General features: G+C 53.6%; 1 protein-coding gene across 1 annotated transcript in view; it reads left to right on the top strand.

Annotated features, from left to right (window-relative positions):
- The window catches only part of LOC114513929 (myosin-9-like), a 53881-nt gene extending 40903 nt beyond the window's left edge, over positions 1 to 12978 (top strand). The window contains exons 7-17 of the mRNA XM_036017078.1: positions 206 to 454; positions 1480 to 1692; positions 1814 to 2026; positions 2330 to 2491; positions 3560 to 3688; positions 4544 to 4632; positions 4702 to 4825; positions 5068 to 5276; positions 11650 to 11758; positions 11855 to 12027; positions 12927 to 12978. Of these exons, the coding sequence (XP_035872971.1) occupies positions 206 to 454; positions 1480 to 1692; positions 1814 to 2026; positions 2330 to 2491; positions 3560 to 3688; positions 4544 to 4632; positions 4702 to 4825; positions 5068 to 5276; positions 11650 to 11758; positions 11855 to 12027; positions 12927 to 12978 (1722 nt within the window). The remainder of the gene's footprint in view (positions 1 to 205; positions 455 to 1479; positions 1693 to 1813; positions 2027 to 2329; positions 2492 to 3559; positions 3689 to 4543; positions 4633 to 4701; positions 4826 to 5067; positions 5277 to 11649; positions 11759 to 11854; positions 12028 to 12926) is intronic.
- The last annotated feature ends 746 nt before the right edge of the window (positions 12979 to 13724 follow it).

Below are 13724 nucleotides of genomic sequence, written 5' to 3'. Positions count from 1 at the left end.
CTGCCCTCGGCTCCATGGAATGAGAAAGCGCCCTCAGCACAAAGTTCGTGTGTCTGCCCTGCTGGAGGGGGGAAGCCCCTACACCTGGGCTGGCTCCCTGGTCTGTGTTCATGAGGGGCAGCCCAACTCCCAGCTGCCTCAGGCACAGGTTGTTCCCTGAGCAGGTGCCATCCTGGGTGTGTCCTCATTCCTTGTTCCTGGCCAGGTGACTGACATGAAGAAGAAGATGGAGGATGGTGTCGGGTGTCTCGAGACTGCGGAGGAAGCCAAGAGGAAGCTCCAGAAGGACCTGGAGGGGTTGAGGCAGTGCTATGAGGAGAAGGTGACTGCCTACAACAACCTGGAGAAGACCAAGATGCGGCTGGAGCGGGAGCTGGACCACAAGGTCATGGACCTTGAGGATCAGTGCCGGAGCATCTCCAAGCTGGAGAAGAAGCAGAAGAGGTTTGACCAGGTGTGTGCTACCTGCAAGATCCCCCTCATTTCTTCTCTTCCTCTAGTTCCATGGCCTGAGGCCAAGGCCACTGAGCAGGAGCGGGCCCTGGGATCCCATCACCTCCTGCAGGTGCTGGGAGGTCTGGCTGGGTTTCCTGCTGGTTGAGGGGTCTGGCAGGAACGTGCTCTGAACAGGCCGTCTTCACACCACAGGTTCAGGACCGAGTGTTCTGCCTTCTATTTCTTATATTATTCACATTTTTTATAATGATGCAATTTTAAGTACTTTGAATTTTGGTTCATGTGTCAATACCTCCTCCTCACTCTAGAAGATCTGAGGTGTCTTACAATCATGCCAACACAGGGCTGGGACAGCAAAATGGAGTAAGTCAGGGCTCAGGGCCCAGGCTCCCACCACCTGGTGTTCGTCGTAGTGGATGGAGGTGTCTAAGGCTCGGCCCTGCTGCCTCCTCCTCTCCTGTCGTCTCTGGCCATTGTTGTGTGGTCAGGGCAGAGTCACGTCGTTAGTACACAGACATGACCCCTAAAGTCTAAAGCATTTAGTTCCTGGTCCTTTTAAGAAATAGTTTGTGCAAAGGGCATGGGAAGGTTGGAATACAAGATCAAACTAAGGGTAGCCCACGCACAACGTGGACCAAGGGATTTAAACTCACGTACTTGGAGGTGGCCACACTTGGGCTTCAGGCTTCTAAGAAGCCAGAGTCACAGGCTTCAAGGTAATTGCCATCCATTCATTCAGAAGAACTTCCAAAGCCTTTCCACATTGGGTACGAGCGATGTTTCCTGTGGGTTCTCATGGGAGGAGTACCCTGTGACATAAAGTACTCTCATTAAGTGGTAACAAGGACAGACTTCAAAGCTAGGTGTCAGAGCCACCTGGTTCTTGCTCTTCCTGGTCCCCACCCCTCAGAGCCAGTACCCTGATCTTCCTTCCTCAATGTATTCGGTCTGGATGGTCTACAGGTTCGGAGCTTTTTCTAGGAGTTTGTAGCCTGAGATTCATGGTTCCCATATGTGTCCCAGCTCCTGGCCAAGGAGAAGACCATCTCAGCCCAGTATGCGGAGGAGCGGGACCGGGCTAAGGCAGAAGCCTGTGAGAGGGAGACCAAGGCGCTGTCACTGGCCCGGGCCCTGGAGGAGGCCGTGGAGCAGAAGGCAGAGCTGGAGCAGCTCAACAAGCAGTTCTGCATGGAGATGGAGGACCTCAGGAGCTCCAAGGACGACCTGGGCAAGAGTGTGAGTCCCAGGATGGGCCAAGGGGGTAGTGCAGAGGTCACCCAGGTGAGCAGACACTGAAGCAGGGATCTCGGGAGCCTCTTGTCCCTCTGCTCATGACTCTGGTTCCTTCGGGTGGCAGGTCCATGAGCTGGAGAAGTCGAAGCGGGCCCTGGAGCAACAAGTCAAAGAGATGAAGACCCAGCTCGAGGAACTGGAGGACGAGTTTCAGGCCACTGAGGATGCCAAACTTGGGCTGGAAGTGAACCTGCAGGCCATGAGAGCCCAGTTCGAGAGGCACCTGCAGGGCCGGGATGAGCAGAGTGAGGAGAAGAAGCAGCAGCTGGCCAGACAGGTGTGTATGTCCCTCCCGCTCCCCCTGGACAGGGACATGCCCCCAGCCTGGCCCCCATGTTCTGGGCAGGCTTCTTTTCTGTCCTACCATCTGATTGTCCAGGGCTCCTGGACCATTCTTCCAGTCGTCTGTCCTCAGGAAGGGTGGGGGAGTCAGTGGCTGTATCAGGGTTTTCTGCTCAGTCCTTCATTTGGCCACTGGAGGCTGCATGGATCCCAGAACTGGTCCGAAGCCACCTGGGCTCAGAGCTGCAGATGGAGGTGTGTGTGGGTCCGGCCTCTGGAGCTGCTGGTGTCTCCCCAGGTGCGGGAGATGGAGGCAGAGCTGGAGGATGAGAGGAAGCAGCGCTCTATGGCCGTGGCAGCTCGGAAGAAGCTGGAGATGGACCTGAAGGACCTGGAGGCCCAGATCGACTCTGCCAACAAGAACCGGGATGAAGCCATCAAACAGCTACGGAAGCTGCAGGTGTGGTCAGGCCGGACCAAACCAGAGCTGGCCGGACTCGGTGGCCCAGGGCTCATTGTGGGGCTGGGACACTAGTGGGTGTTCAGTGAATACTGGGAAGTGCTGCTCTCCCCCAGCCAGGGAAGGACTTGGTGCCTTTAGCCCATCTCACAGATGGAGACTCAGGCCCAGAGGCTGAAGGGCAAGACGGCCTGAGCCTTGAGTGGGTGAGAGAGTGGAATGTGTTCACCCAGCTCTACAGTGGGGTCAGGGGAGGGTGTCACCTAGTGGCACCTGTTCAGAAGAAACCTGCTGTGGCCCCGGGTGATGCCCTCCAGCCTAATGGGTGATGATGGAAGGTTGGGGCTGAAGATTCAGAGAAGCAGCCAGAGCAGGGACACACTGGGACAATCTCACCTGACCCCCAGTTAAGAAACAACAAATTTAAAAGAGTTCTGACATGCCCTGTCACACCCAGCTCCCTGGCAGCACTAGAACACATTTAAATGTTCTGGCTGCTGAGGGCACAGGGCACAGATGCCCGCAGGCTGCTGGCATTCTCTTCCTGGCACCTGGGTGACGCTACCAAGTGTCAAACCCTTTGACATGGGGAGCGTCATTCTGGGATTTTCTGCTCAAGAAGAAAGAAAGCCGTTTCACAAAATCTTTGGAATGAAAGCAACAGTATGAAACAGAAAAAGGAAGGAGTCACTCTCTCCCTGTGGTCGTGAGGACCTGGCAGGGGTGCAAGCGTGAGCTAGGGAAGGTGGAGCATCGAGGAATCCCCATGCCCAGGGGCTGCAGGGAGTGGAAGCCATGCAACTGGAGCCAATATGTGGGCCGAGACCCCCACGCCCAGAGTTAGCTGGTGGATGCTAATGGCCACGAAGTGCACAAATGGTGGGGGGCAAAGGCATGTTTTGCCTTAGCTACTACTTTACCCTTTTTAATGGTTGTGTCAGGGTGAAAAGCAGCCAGGAGGTCCTGCTCCATGTTGTCCCTGGAGGGTGTGAGAGGGCAGATGGTGGGGCAGGGGCTGGATGGTGGCTACTGGGCTGTGGGTGTCAAGCGTTTTCTCCCTGCCCCCAGGCCCAGAGAAAGGACTACATGCGTGAGCTGGATAACACGCGTGCATCCCGCGAGGCGATCCTGGCGCAGGCCAGGGAGAACGAGAAGAAGCTGAAGAGCATGGAGGCTGAGATGATTCAGCTGCAGGAGGTGGTCTGGAGCCAAAGTGTGGGAGACCTTGGGTTGCTGCACTGTGTTGGGAGGGACAGCTCAGGGCCTCCCCTGGGCCAGTGTTGGGTGGGGATGGAAACACAATAGTGGAGCTCCAGGGAGGAGTGGGGGTGGCTCTGTGTGACAGAAGTCCCTGCAGGGCTCCACTAAGTAGCAGGACTCCCTGGAGGGTAGGAGACTGTGTGATCACCACCTCCTGCTGTGAAATGGGACCTGGATGGGAGGGGTCCCTGCCAGACTCCTGTGCCCTGAGTGCCCCCTTGCCTGTCACACATGAGGCACATATGGAAGCATTCTGCTTCTCGCTGGTCCCCACATCCAGGCATGACCCTTTCTGCCCTTGCCATATTGGCTGTGCTCTCCTTTGGTCACATTTGGGTGTTTGTCCATGGGGGCTCGTCCTGGGGGTGAGGCCCCTTTCCTTCCCTTGGGTGTCAGGGTCCTCAGTCCCAGGTCCTCGCACACATCTCTTTCTGGTCACTCCCAGTGCCTGGTCTGCCCCAGGTGGAGAGGGTCCAGCATGCCCCATTGGGCCAGGAGGGTTTCTTACTTATCTCTACATCCCTGGCACCAGGCCTGGTTCCTAGCACTCAGATGAGTGGGCTTTGTAAATATGTTGGGCCCCAGCTCTGACCTCAGAGGGAAGAGTCAGCCCTGTGAGCCAGGGGGACTCCTTTGAAAGGACTTCATTCATGGAGGAGGCAGGCCCAGGAAGGCATAGAGGAGAGGGCCAGGGCTTGGGGGGATTGGTAGTATAGAGAGCCTGGCATGGGAGAGGTGGCCTTTCAGGGTGTGGGCTGCCCAGCAGGTCACACTCCGGGGTTCTCATGGCAGGAACTGGCAGCTGCTGAGTGTGCCAAGTGTCAGGTGCAGCAGGAACAGGAAGAGCTGGCCGATGAGATTGCCCACAGCAGGGGCAAATGGTGAGCAGAAGGGTGTTGTGGGGGACAGGTCCTCTGGGATTGGCCCCTGCTCACTACTCAATGCCCTAGGGCCCTGGCATTGGAGGAGAAGAGGCGCCTGGAGGCCCGTATCACCCAGGTAGAGGAGGAGCTGGAGGAGGAACAGGGCAAAACGGACCTGGTGAACGACAGGCTGAAGAAGGCCAACCTTCAGGTGGGCGGGGCAGGCGGCCTCCCGGGCACATCCTCTGCACCCCGCTCTGGGCTACAGATTTTGAGTACCACCTGGCAAAAGTCAGCAGCTTCTGGATTGCTTAGGGGAGGAGGTCCTAAGGGGAGGTGCTGTTAGGTTTTGGGGACCCACTATTATCAGGAGCTCTACAGGACCCGACTGTCCCCTCTGTCCCCAGCAGGATCCTCAGCTTTCCTCAAGGTCATTGGCCCTTCTTCCCACAGATTGACCAGATCAATACCGAGCTGAACCTGGAGCGCAGCCACGCGCAGAAGAATGAGAACGCCAGGCAGCAGCTGGAGCGCCAGAACAAGGAGCTCAAGGTCAAGCTGCAGGAGATGGAGGGCACTGTCAAGTCCAAGTACAAGGCCTCCATCACTGCCCTGGAGGCCAAGATCGCACAACTGGAAGAGCAGCTGGACAAGGAGACCAAGTAGGTGTCCCTGTCCTGTGGCCTGGAGCAGTGTCCAAGCCCATCTGCAGTCCTGTCCCTGAGTCCAGTGAGGAAGCAGCTCTGTGTCCCTGAGTCCCAGGGGCTGTTTCCCCCTCCTGACGGGGCCCTCCACTGTTTCGCTGGGTCCTTTGGAGTTGGAGTAGCTGCTCATGGCCAAGCGGTGGGTTTTGGGGACCCTCTCTGAGAGAGAGGTAGGGGGCTCCCAGCCACCTGGGGGATAACTGTGCTGAGCAAGACAGAGACTTGTTTGTAGGTAACAGAGGCCACACAGGAACCCAGTCTCACTGTCCCTTTTCCTAACTGCACATGTGCTGTGAGGTGTTGTTGTAGAAAATCACTCACCTGCGGGGAGATACCGAAGAACAAGCTTTTGTTACGCGCGTGCCTAGGTCAGGTTAACCCTCCAAATCCTCTGAGCCCTGATCTTTACTTTCCTGGGGTTTGAATAGTCCCAGGCTTCCTGCCTATGTGGCGAAGCAAGGCTACAGAAGCTAAATGCAGAAGTTAGGTCTAGCTACCTTATATGGGAGACAAAGGAGCAAAACACAGGAGGAAATTTGTAGAAGCTACAGAGCACAGGAGCTTATCATGGGAATTAGTGTACGACCTTGAGAAAACTGGCCGTTGCCTTGGTGACGACTGGTCAGCTTCTATAGTTCTCTGTGAAATTTTGCAAGTGTTATAGTTACAGAGCATAGAAACTTTGGGAGTTTTTCTTTTACTGCCACATTCCCCCCTTTGATGCTATAAGGTGTTTTATCCCTTTTAGCATCACTAATACCTGGCTATAAGGCTAAGGTCCTTGGGAGGGTTACAACTGCTGATACTGGTGTTGGTACCACTGGAGGGTGGCACTGTGGTGGCTGCCCTATGAGTCACTGTAGCCCTAGGTGTTGGACTAAGGTCTGGAGGATGCTGGGTCCTATATGCCTGACACCTTTGGGTCTGGTACTTCATGGTCCTGGATGTTACTCCAGTCTGGTATGCCTTCCCTCCCCAAGTGCAGAGGGTTGCTGTGGCTGAATGCAACCTGATGGCATGTCAGTGGAGGAGCTGAAAGCTGACCCTGGGAGGTAGTAAGAGACCACTCTACCGTTGAGCACAACTTTATGCCCGGGGGTATTACATTTGCAGGCTGGGGCTGAGACAGGGGCCACATTTGTTAAGCAAAGCATACAATAAATACAAATATAGAGATTAAACAGAGATGAACTATTTTTAGGGTGACCCGCTTTACAGGGATTCCATTCCTCAGGGGCCACAGACACTAGTCCAATTGTCAATGCTCCTGCGAAGGTGCCAATTAAAGTCAGGTACCTTTCGGAACAATGGTTTATTCCGTGGTGTTGTTTTACTGGTTGGCGTCCTCCAGTGTCTTAGCGTGGGTTTTCTTAGGCACAGGCCTAGTCCTCGGGTCTTTGGGATCTGCTGCTGTCTTGGCCCGGCTGTAGTAGATCCAAGGGGTGACTCCTACAGCAGTAAGTTTATCCAGGGCAGTCCAGTTTTCTGGTCTGCATACTCAGCAACTTTCCTGCCCTCAACCATATAGCTGCTTCCATCCATGTAGTGGGTGACATCAACATCGGGTTGGGCCAGGGGCTGGTCCTGGAGGTCTGGCCGGCTGGCGTGGACCTCTTCAGTTACTCTAAGACAGTCATGGTCCAGCTCTCCAAGTTCTGCCAGTAAGTAGGTGGCTGGATTGACTTGTTTTATGGTTTTAACATGCACCCTTGGGTTTCCTTGGAGGATGCCCTGGTATTGAGTTAGTCTGGGGTTCAACAGCCACTTATGCCCCTTGCAAGAGGGTTATGGCAGCAGCGACTGCCCTCAGATGAGGTAGCCAGCCGGTGGCGTCATGGTCCAACTGCTTAGACAGGTGAGCCACCAGGTGTTGCCATGGTCCGACAGGCTGGGTCAGGACCCAAGGGCTACCTTGTCTCTTTTGTGGGTATACAGATTAAAAGGCCGCCCTGGCTTTGACAGTCCAAGGGCAGGAACATTATTGAGGCACCCCTTGGATGTTTTGGAAGGCTTTCTCTTAATGTCTGGACCCTTCAAATCCTGGTAGTAGGGCCGAGTTCCACAGCAGCAGAGAGCAGGCTGGCTTTTCCTCAGGAGAACGAGCATTTTTCTCAGAAATCAGACAAGGTTCTGGAGGGCAATGGCAACCACGATGTTCTGTCCGCTCCCCTGATTACACCGTGAGTACTTCCGGCAAGCATGGTTGCTGAGCTCTGCACCTGGCAACACTGTCAGAGCCCTGAGGGAGCTTGCAGGCCACTGGGGCAGATGAACCCGATGGAGCACCGTGAAGGGCCACGACAGGGGACTGCGCAGATGGCTGTAGGGGCACTTCAGATACACAGCGCGTGCCCTCTGCAACTTGGTGTGAAGAGTAGGAGTGTGTTCAGGATGTGCTTCTGGTGTTCTTTCCTTAATTTAGTCAGGCGCTTCAGCATCGTGTGTGCGTTCCCTCCCAGCACTGTTCCTGGGATGCGGCCACCAGGAAGAGGTCATCCATGTACTGCAGAATTGTCAGGTCCAGCCCCCCTTTAGCGAGGGACTTCAGGTCTCCTGCTAGGGCTTCCCAAATAAGCTTGGGGAGTTTTTAAACCCCTGGGGCAGTCTAGTCCAGGTTAACTGAGTCTTGACCACTGTGTGCAGATCTTTCCATTTAAAGGCAAAAATGGGTTGGCCGTGGGTCTAGGGTGCCCTGAAAGGGGGTGCAGAATGGAGGGAGTCCTTCCTGTAAGGGGAAGGACCTTACAGAATCCTGGTCAGTTGGCTGTTACCAGGAAGTCGCAGGCTCGGTGTCCAAAGGCTGGCATTACTAGACCGTTGGCATCCTGGTTATATTCTGGAGGTGATAGATTTGGAAAGAGTTGGAAGGCACAATTAAATCATAACCATTAAATGACAAAGGCAAGGGCTTAGGTGTGGCTTATCTGGAGGAAGGTGTAGAAGGCATGCTACACCTATCCAAAACTCTTGTGGCCCATTATACTTTACTCAAACTGAGGGAAATATGTTATGATTTCCCTCCTTTCAGATATCTAAACATTTCCTGTTCAAGCCATTAAGACAGAAAAGGGAAAATCAGTTTTAAAGTGAAGCCCACAGATCGCCCAAACTGCTTACTAACCCATCCACTTAGTTTAGCCAAACCATTGAGCTCCAGGGGGTGATGATGAAAAATGGGCTCCCTAAGTGAGGCCTATATTGCAACCAATCATTCAGGTAATGAAGTCATAGGCATACATCCTATGAAAACAGAAGAACACACAGGTTAATTTACACAATAGTCCCCAAACCAGTCTCTGTGCCTGTGAGACTGTCTTTCGGAAGGCATTCAGTTGCGAGGTCTTCCCTGCAATGATATTCAGCAATGGCAATCTGACAGGTCTTTAATACCTGTAAGTTGTACATTTTTGATGATATTACAAACTCAGCTTTAACTTTTAAATGAAAACAAACTTTCAAGACAGTTAGCTGAGTTATTCTGATATTTAATACTGAGCACTGTGATTTTCCTTGAACCATAATTTTTCTCCTTAAGATCACCCTCACTGTTATTAAAGGGACTACTTTGAGTTCTGTTTTTCACTTTGACTGTTTGCATAAACACACCAAGAGGAGCCTGGATTACTTATGATCTTTAATTCTGCTTTGCTGGAACTCACACAGGGAACCTTCAGATTGACTTCTTAGTCCACCCCTCAGGACACAGAAGCAGAGCCACACATCTACCATTTGGCTTTGCCTGTACCAGTTGTTTCACTCAGATCCTTGAGGCTTTCATTGTGTCCACAGGTTCCTTTCTGGCCATCTTTCATGAAAGCAACCTTCGTTCCTTTCCTGGAAAGACTGCCATGAACTGCACAGCCAACCAAAGTACCAGGCTTTTTCTGTGGGCTTACGCTAGCTTTACAAGTCAATCCCAGTTCCTCAGGGCTTTCTGGTGATGACCAGAACCCATACATGCCTCCTTTAGACGTGACGTTCCAGTCAAAGTCTTGGTTAACAAAACCACTATTAACTACTGGTCTTATTGGTTTTATGCAAAGAAACCTTATGTCTTCACTAACTCCTTCAGAATGCCAAATTTTGGAGGGATCAGGTAGGGAGAAAAATACAAAGCCTGAAGGAAAATCTTTTCACTTCTGATATTCACCAGGCTTCTTAAAACCTTTACTTCCACAGACTTTCTGCAACATTTACAAACCTTTTATTTTTTTATACAGCTTTTGATATCCACCAAGATTGCATTTCTATGCCTTATATCTTTTATTATTAGCTAACACTACATAATTCCTTTTTAGAACCTTTACCTTTTTATTTATCTTTACAGTTCCCTACAGACCTTCTTCACTCGCTTTCCTACAGAGTGTGAAGTTTCAACCTTCCCTGGAATCCTCAATTTCCTTTTCAGAGCAGATACAGAGCAAAATCCAAAACACAGAGTTTTCAGAACAGTACACAGGTAGGGGCATTCTCTTGCACAGAGATATGCTCCTTCAGGCCCAGGTCTTTTGGCAGAGACATGCTGCTTTGCCTCTGGCTGAAGCACTCATCAGCCCCAAATGACCCTTCCTGGGTCCCGAGTGGCAAACGCATCTTCCCCAACCGGTTACAGGCAACCTTAAACAGATTTTAAGTACAGAGGGTTTTTGATCAGAAACAACACTGCTCTTTTCCCACAAAACCAGAAAACAAATAGTTGAGGTTTCTTTTACTCAAGGTTTAAAACTTTACATTCTTTATACATAATTTTACTCATTCAGATTTAACCATTATTCTTTTTAATCCTGGTTCCTTTCCCACTCTGGGAAGGACAGCCGAAAATCCCTGGCACTGCTTTAGGACTTCTACTAAAATTCCCTAGATTTGCAGGGACATTCTGCAGTTTTCTGAAGCTCAGACTTTGCAAACACCCTACAGGTCAGATGTTTACTCTTAAACCTCAGTTCATGTCCTTCATAGCCATTCTTATCAGAACCAGTTACACAGAGAACCAGACTGATGCAGTCTGGAGAGAGCCCTTAGCCTGGCACCTTGCCCAGTTCCAAGATGGAGGGGCTCTCATGTGACCCATCATCCAAGATGACGAAAACCATGCACCTCCACCCTGGGGGGGCACTCACGTGGCTCGTCCTCCATTTTACCCAAAATGGCGGCACACCCACATACATGCAATATAGTACTGTGGCAGAAACCCCACCCACTCCATCATGAATTCTCCCAATTGGCACAGACAAACAAAGGAAAAGGGGATCTTTCACACGCCCACCACAGGTGAGGGCCCAATCAGATTCCGTAAGCCTGGTCGGCTTGTGGAGTCACAGATACATTCACACACAGTCACACAGTTTTCTCCCCTGAGAAGGAGTCTGATGGTCTGGGTCTTGTCCCAGACTACTGAATTTTCCAGTTGAGAGGTGATCAGCCCCTACCTGGTTCTCAGGTCAGGTCCCTGGGGCACTTACCGATTCCATTTGGCACCTCTGACAGTTCGTGGTTCGTCTCTCCCCTCCGCCCGGGTGTTAGAGCCGTTGGGGACGCGGCATGGGGAGTCTCTGCCCCGGGAAGCCTGGAATCACCAGGGCACGTACTCCTCCCCTGCGGCAGGGCTCCCCTGCCGATACTCCTGGTTTCCTTCATTGGAGGGAAAATGCCTGCTCCCGTGAGTGTGCTTCCCAGTCAGGGAACCAGAAGTTGCAGAAAATCACTCACCCATGGGGAGATAACAAAGAACAAACTATTATTACACACGGGCCCAGCGGGGGTTAACCATCCAAATCCTCTGAGCCCCGATCTTTACTTTCCCGGGGTATAAATAGTCCCGGGCTTCCTGCCTACGTGGTGAAGCAAGGTTACAGAAGCTAAATGTGGAAGTTAGGTCTAGCTACCTTATATGGGAGACAAAGGAGCAAAACGCAGGAGGAAATTTGCAGAAGCTACAGAGCACAGGAGCTTATCATGGGAGTTAGAGTATGACCTTGAGATAACTGGCCGTTGCCTTGGTGATGACTGGTCAGCTTCTATAGTCCTGTGTGAAATTTTGGAAGTGTTACAGTTACAGAGCATAGAAACTTTTGGAGTTTTTCTTTTCCTGCCACAGTGTCACTTCCCTTCCCAGAGCCTCAGCTTCCCCATCTGAGAAATGGGGCCGATTACCCTTCTTCTGGGAGAAACAAGCTGATAGTGGGTGTTTAGTCAAGAGGGGCCGCCTGGGCATCAAGGCCTCCCCAGAGGGCAAATCCCAGTGAGACCCCGGGATGGGTGGTTCAGCTTGTGGTTTGTGGGTCAGACTCTCTGAAGGACAGTGCCACTCTGAGCCACTCTGTATTGGCAGGGAACGCCAGGTGGCATGCAAGCAGGTGCTTCAGGCTGAGAAGAAGCTGAAGGACGTGTTGCTGCAGGTGGACGATGAGCGCAGGAACGCAGAGCAGTTCAAGGACCAGGTGTGCTTGTGGGCAGAGCAGTGGGGCCCTGGGCTGGTGGGGCAGGGTGGGCCCCACTTTCCAGGAGCCCCTAACCTGGGACACGGCTCTCCACAGGCAGACAAGGCATCTGCCCAAATGAAGCAGTTAAAGCGGCAGCTACAGGAGGCTGAGGAGGAGGCCCAGAGGGCCAATGTCTCCCGTAGGAAGCTGCAGCGTGAGCTGGAGGACGCCACCCAGACTGCAGACACCATGAACCGCGAGATCAGCTCCCTGAAGAACAAGCTCAGGTGAGCCTGCCTCCACCTGGCATGTCTTTCTCCCTCCAAACACTCATTCGTTGTGCAGACTGTGAAGCCCCTGTGAAGGCGGTTCCCTTTCTCATTTGGGCATCAGGGAGCACAGCGCTGGAGGGGAGAAAGTGGGTTCAGGGGCCACTGCCCCTCGGGAATCTTCTTGCCTCCTAGGCTGTGGCCCAGCCTGTGGCATAAACTGTGAACTCTGGGTCTTTCAGCCCATCCTGCTGGGAAGTCTGCTGGTGGGGCTGCTCCCACCCTGCTGTGCAGAGGCAGCACCTGCCCGCCCGTCCCAGGTGCCGGGAGAGCGCTTACTGGGAGAGGCTGCTGTCACCTCACTGGGCCTCGGGACAGAGAGGGGCCTCCTCGTTTGTCCAGGGCGTGTTGATGTCCAGGAGGTGGGAAATGTCTGAGGCAGGGGTCCTCCTCCACCCCCCCTCATTTCTGCCTCCTCCTCACCACAGTCCTCTGTCAAAGCCGAGTCAGCACGAGCAGACGTTCTCGTCAGTGGTTAATGTTCATGTTCCCCAGGTGATGGCAGAATGCGCCGGTGTGCGCACACTGTGTCTGCAGCTCTCGGTTCCCCGCCTTATAATTAATTGCACAAGGGTGGCGTTTTGCGGGAGGCGACTCCATCTATTCTTCTGCCTTCCCCCCTTTTCGTCTGTCCTGACTTCCTGGAGGTGTTTGCTCGTGTCGTGGGTTGAAGGGAACGCTTTACCAGCCTGCTCTGGTAGCTGCCCTGTCCTGCCTGGAGGCAGTGGCCCAGAGGCCCAGTGTGGTTTGTCCCATGGGGTGCTGGGCACCAGTTTCCCTGTAGGGGTCGCTGTGGAATGTGTGAGCTGTGCTTGGGCCACCCTGGCCAGCCTTCTGACCTCTGCCTCTGCCCCCAGGCGTGGGGACCTGCCATTGGCTGGTGAAAGCTCAGATGAGATGGACAGCTGAGGCCAAAGCTGCCAAATAACCTCTCCTTCTGCTGCCCAAGAAGGACAGACTGACCAACCAACCAACAAAGGACAACCTACAGAGGGATGACTCTGCCTCCCCTTCCCAGGCCCCCACTCTCTTGGGACTGCTGTGACCAAACTCAATCCTGCCCACTAGGCCTGGGGACCTCAGGCCTGTGCTCCCTTCCCCGGCCACCCAGGCCCTATTCAGGGCCTTCGGCTTCTCTGCTGCAGCCTCTTCCACTCCCCTTCCCTGTGCTCCAGAATCTGTTACCAAAGAGTCGGGGCCCTGGGCCCTGGCCTCAGGAACTCGGGGCCTGCGGGACCTTCGGCCTTCTCTTGCCAAAAGCACAAGGCGGTAAGGCCAGAAGGAAGGCCACTGGGGCGGGCCAGAGAGTTTTCTACACGTCTATTTTTATTCACCCTCAGGAGTTTGCAGAGCCTAGCACCCCAGAAGAGTGGTCACCTTGCCACCACCACCACCGGCTCTTCCCCCACCCCAATCTTTGCTATTGGCAACCACATGCGGTGACCTCACACCCTCTGCCCCAGCAGCCCCCTCCTGTGGGCTCTGGGTGGCCTGGCGAGGGCAGGCCCAGGGGTGCCCCCTCTGTGCAGGGCACAGAATGCCAGGCGTGGGCACAGAGGCCACTCCTCCCCAATCACACTAGGCAGTGTCCTGTCCCCTTCCCGATCCTAAGATGTCTCAGGTGCAATGATGACCCCATCCCTCCTTTGCCGAGG

Source organism: Phyllostomus discolor, chromosome 2 (assembly GCF_004126475.2).
Source record: "Phyllostomus discolor isolate MPI-MPIP mPhyDis1 chromosome 2, mPhyDis1.pri.v3, whole genome shotgun sequence".
Taxonomy (NCBI): Eukaryota; Metazoa; Chordata; class Mammalia; order Chiroptera; family Phyllostomidae; genus Phyllostomus; species Phyllostomus discolor.
Note: the sequence above shows the minus strand (reverse complement) of the source record. Positions and strands in the feature narration are given on the sequence as shown.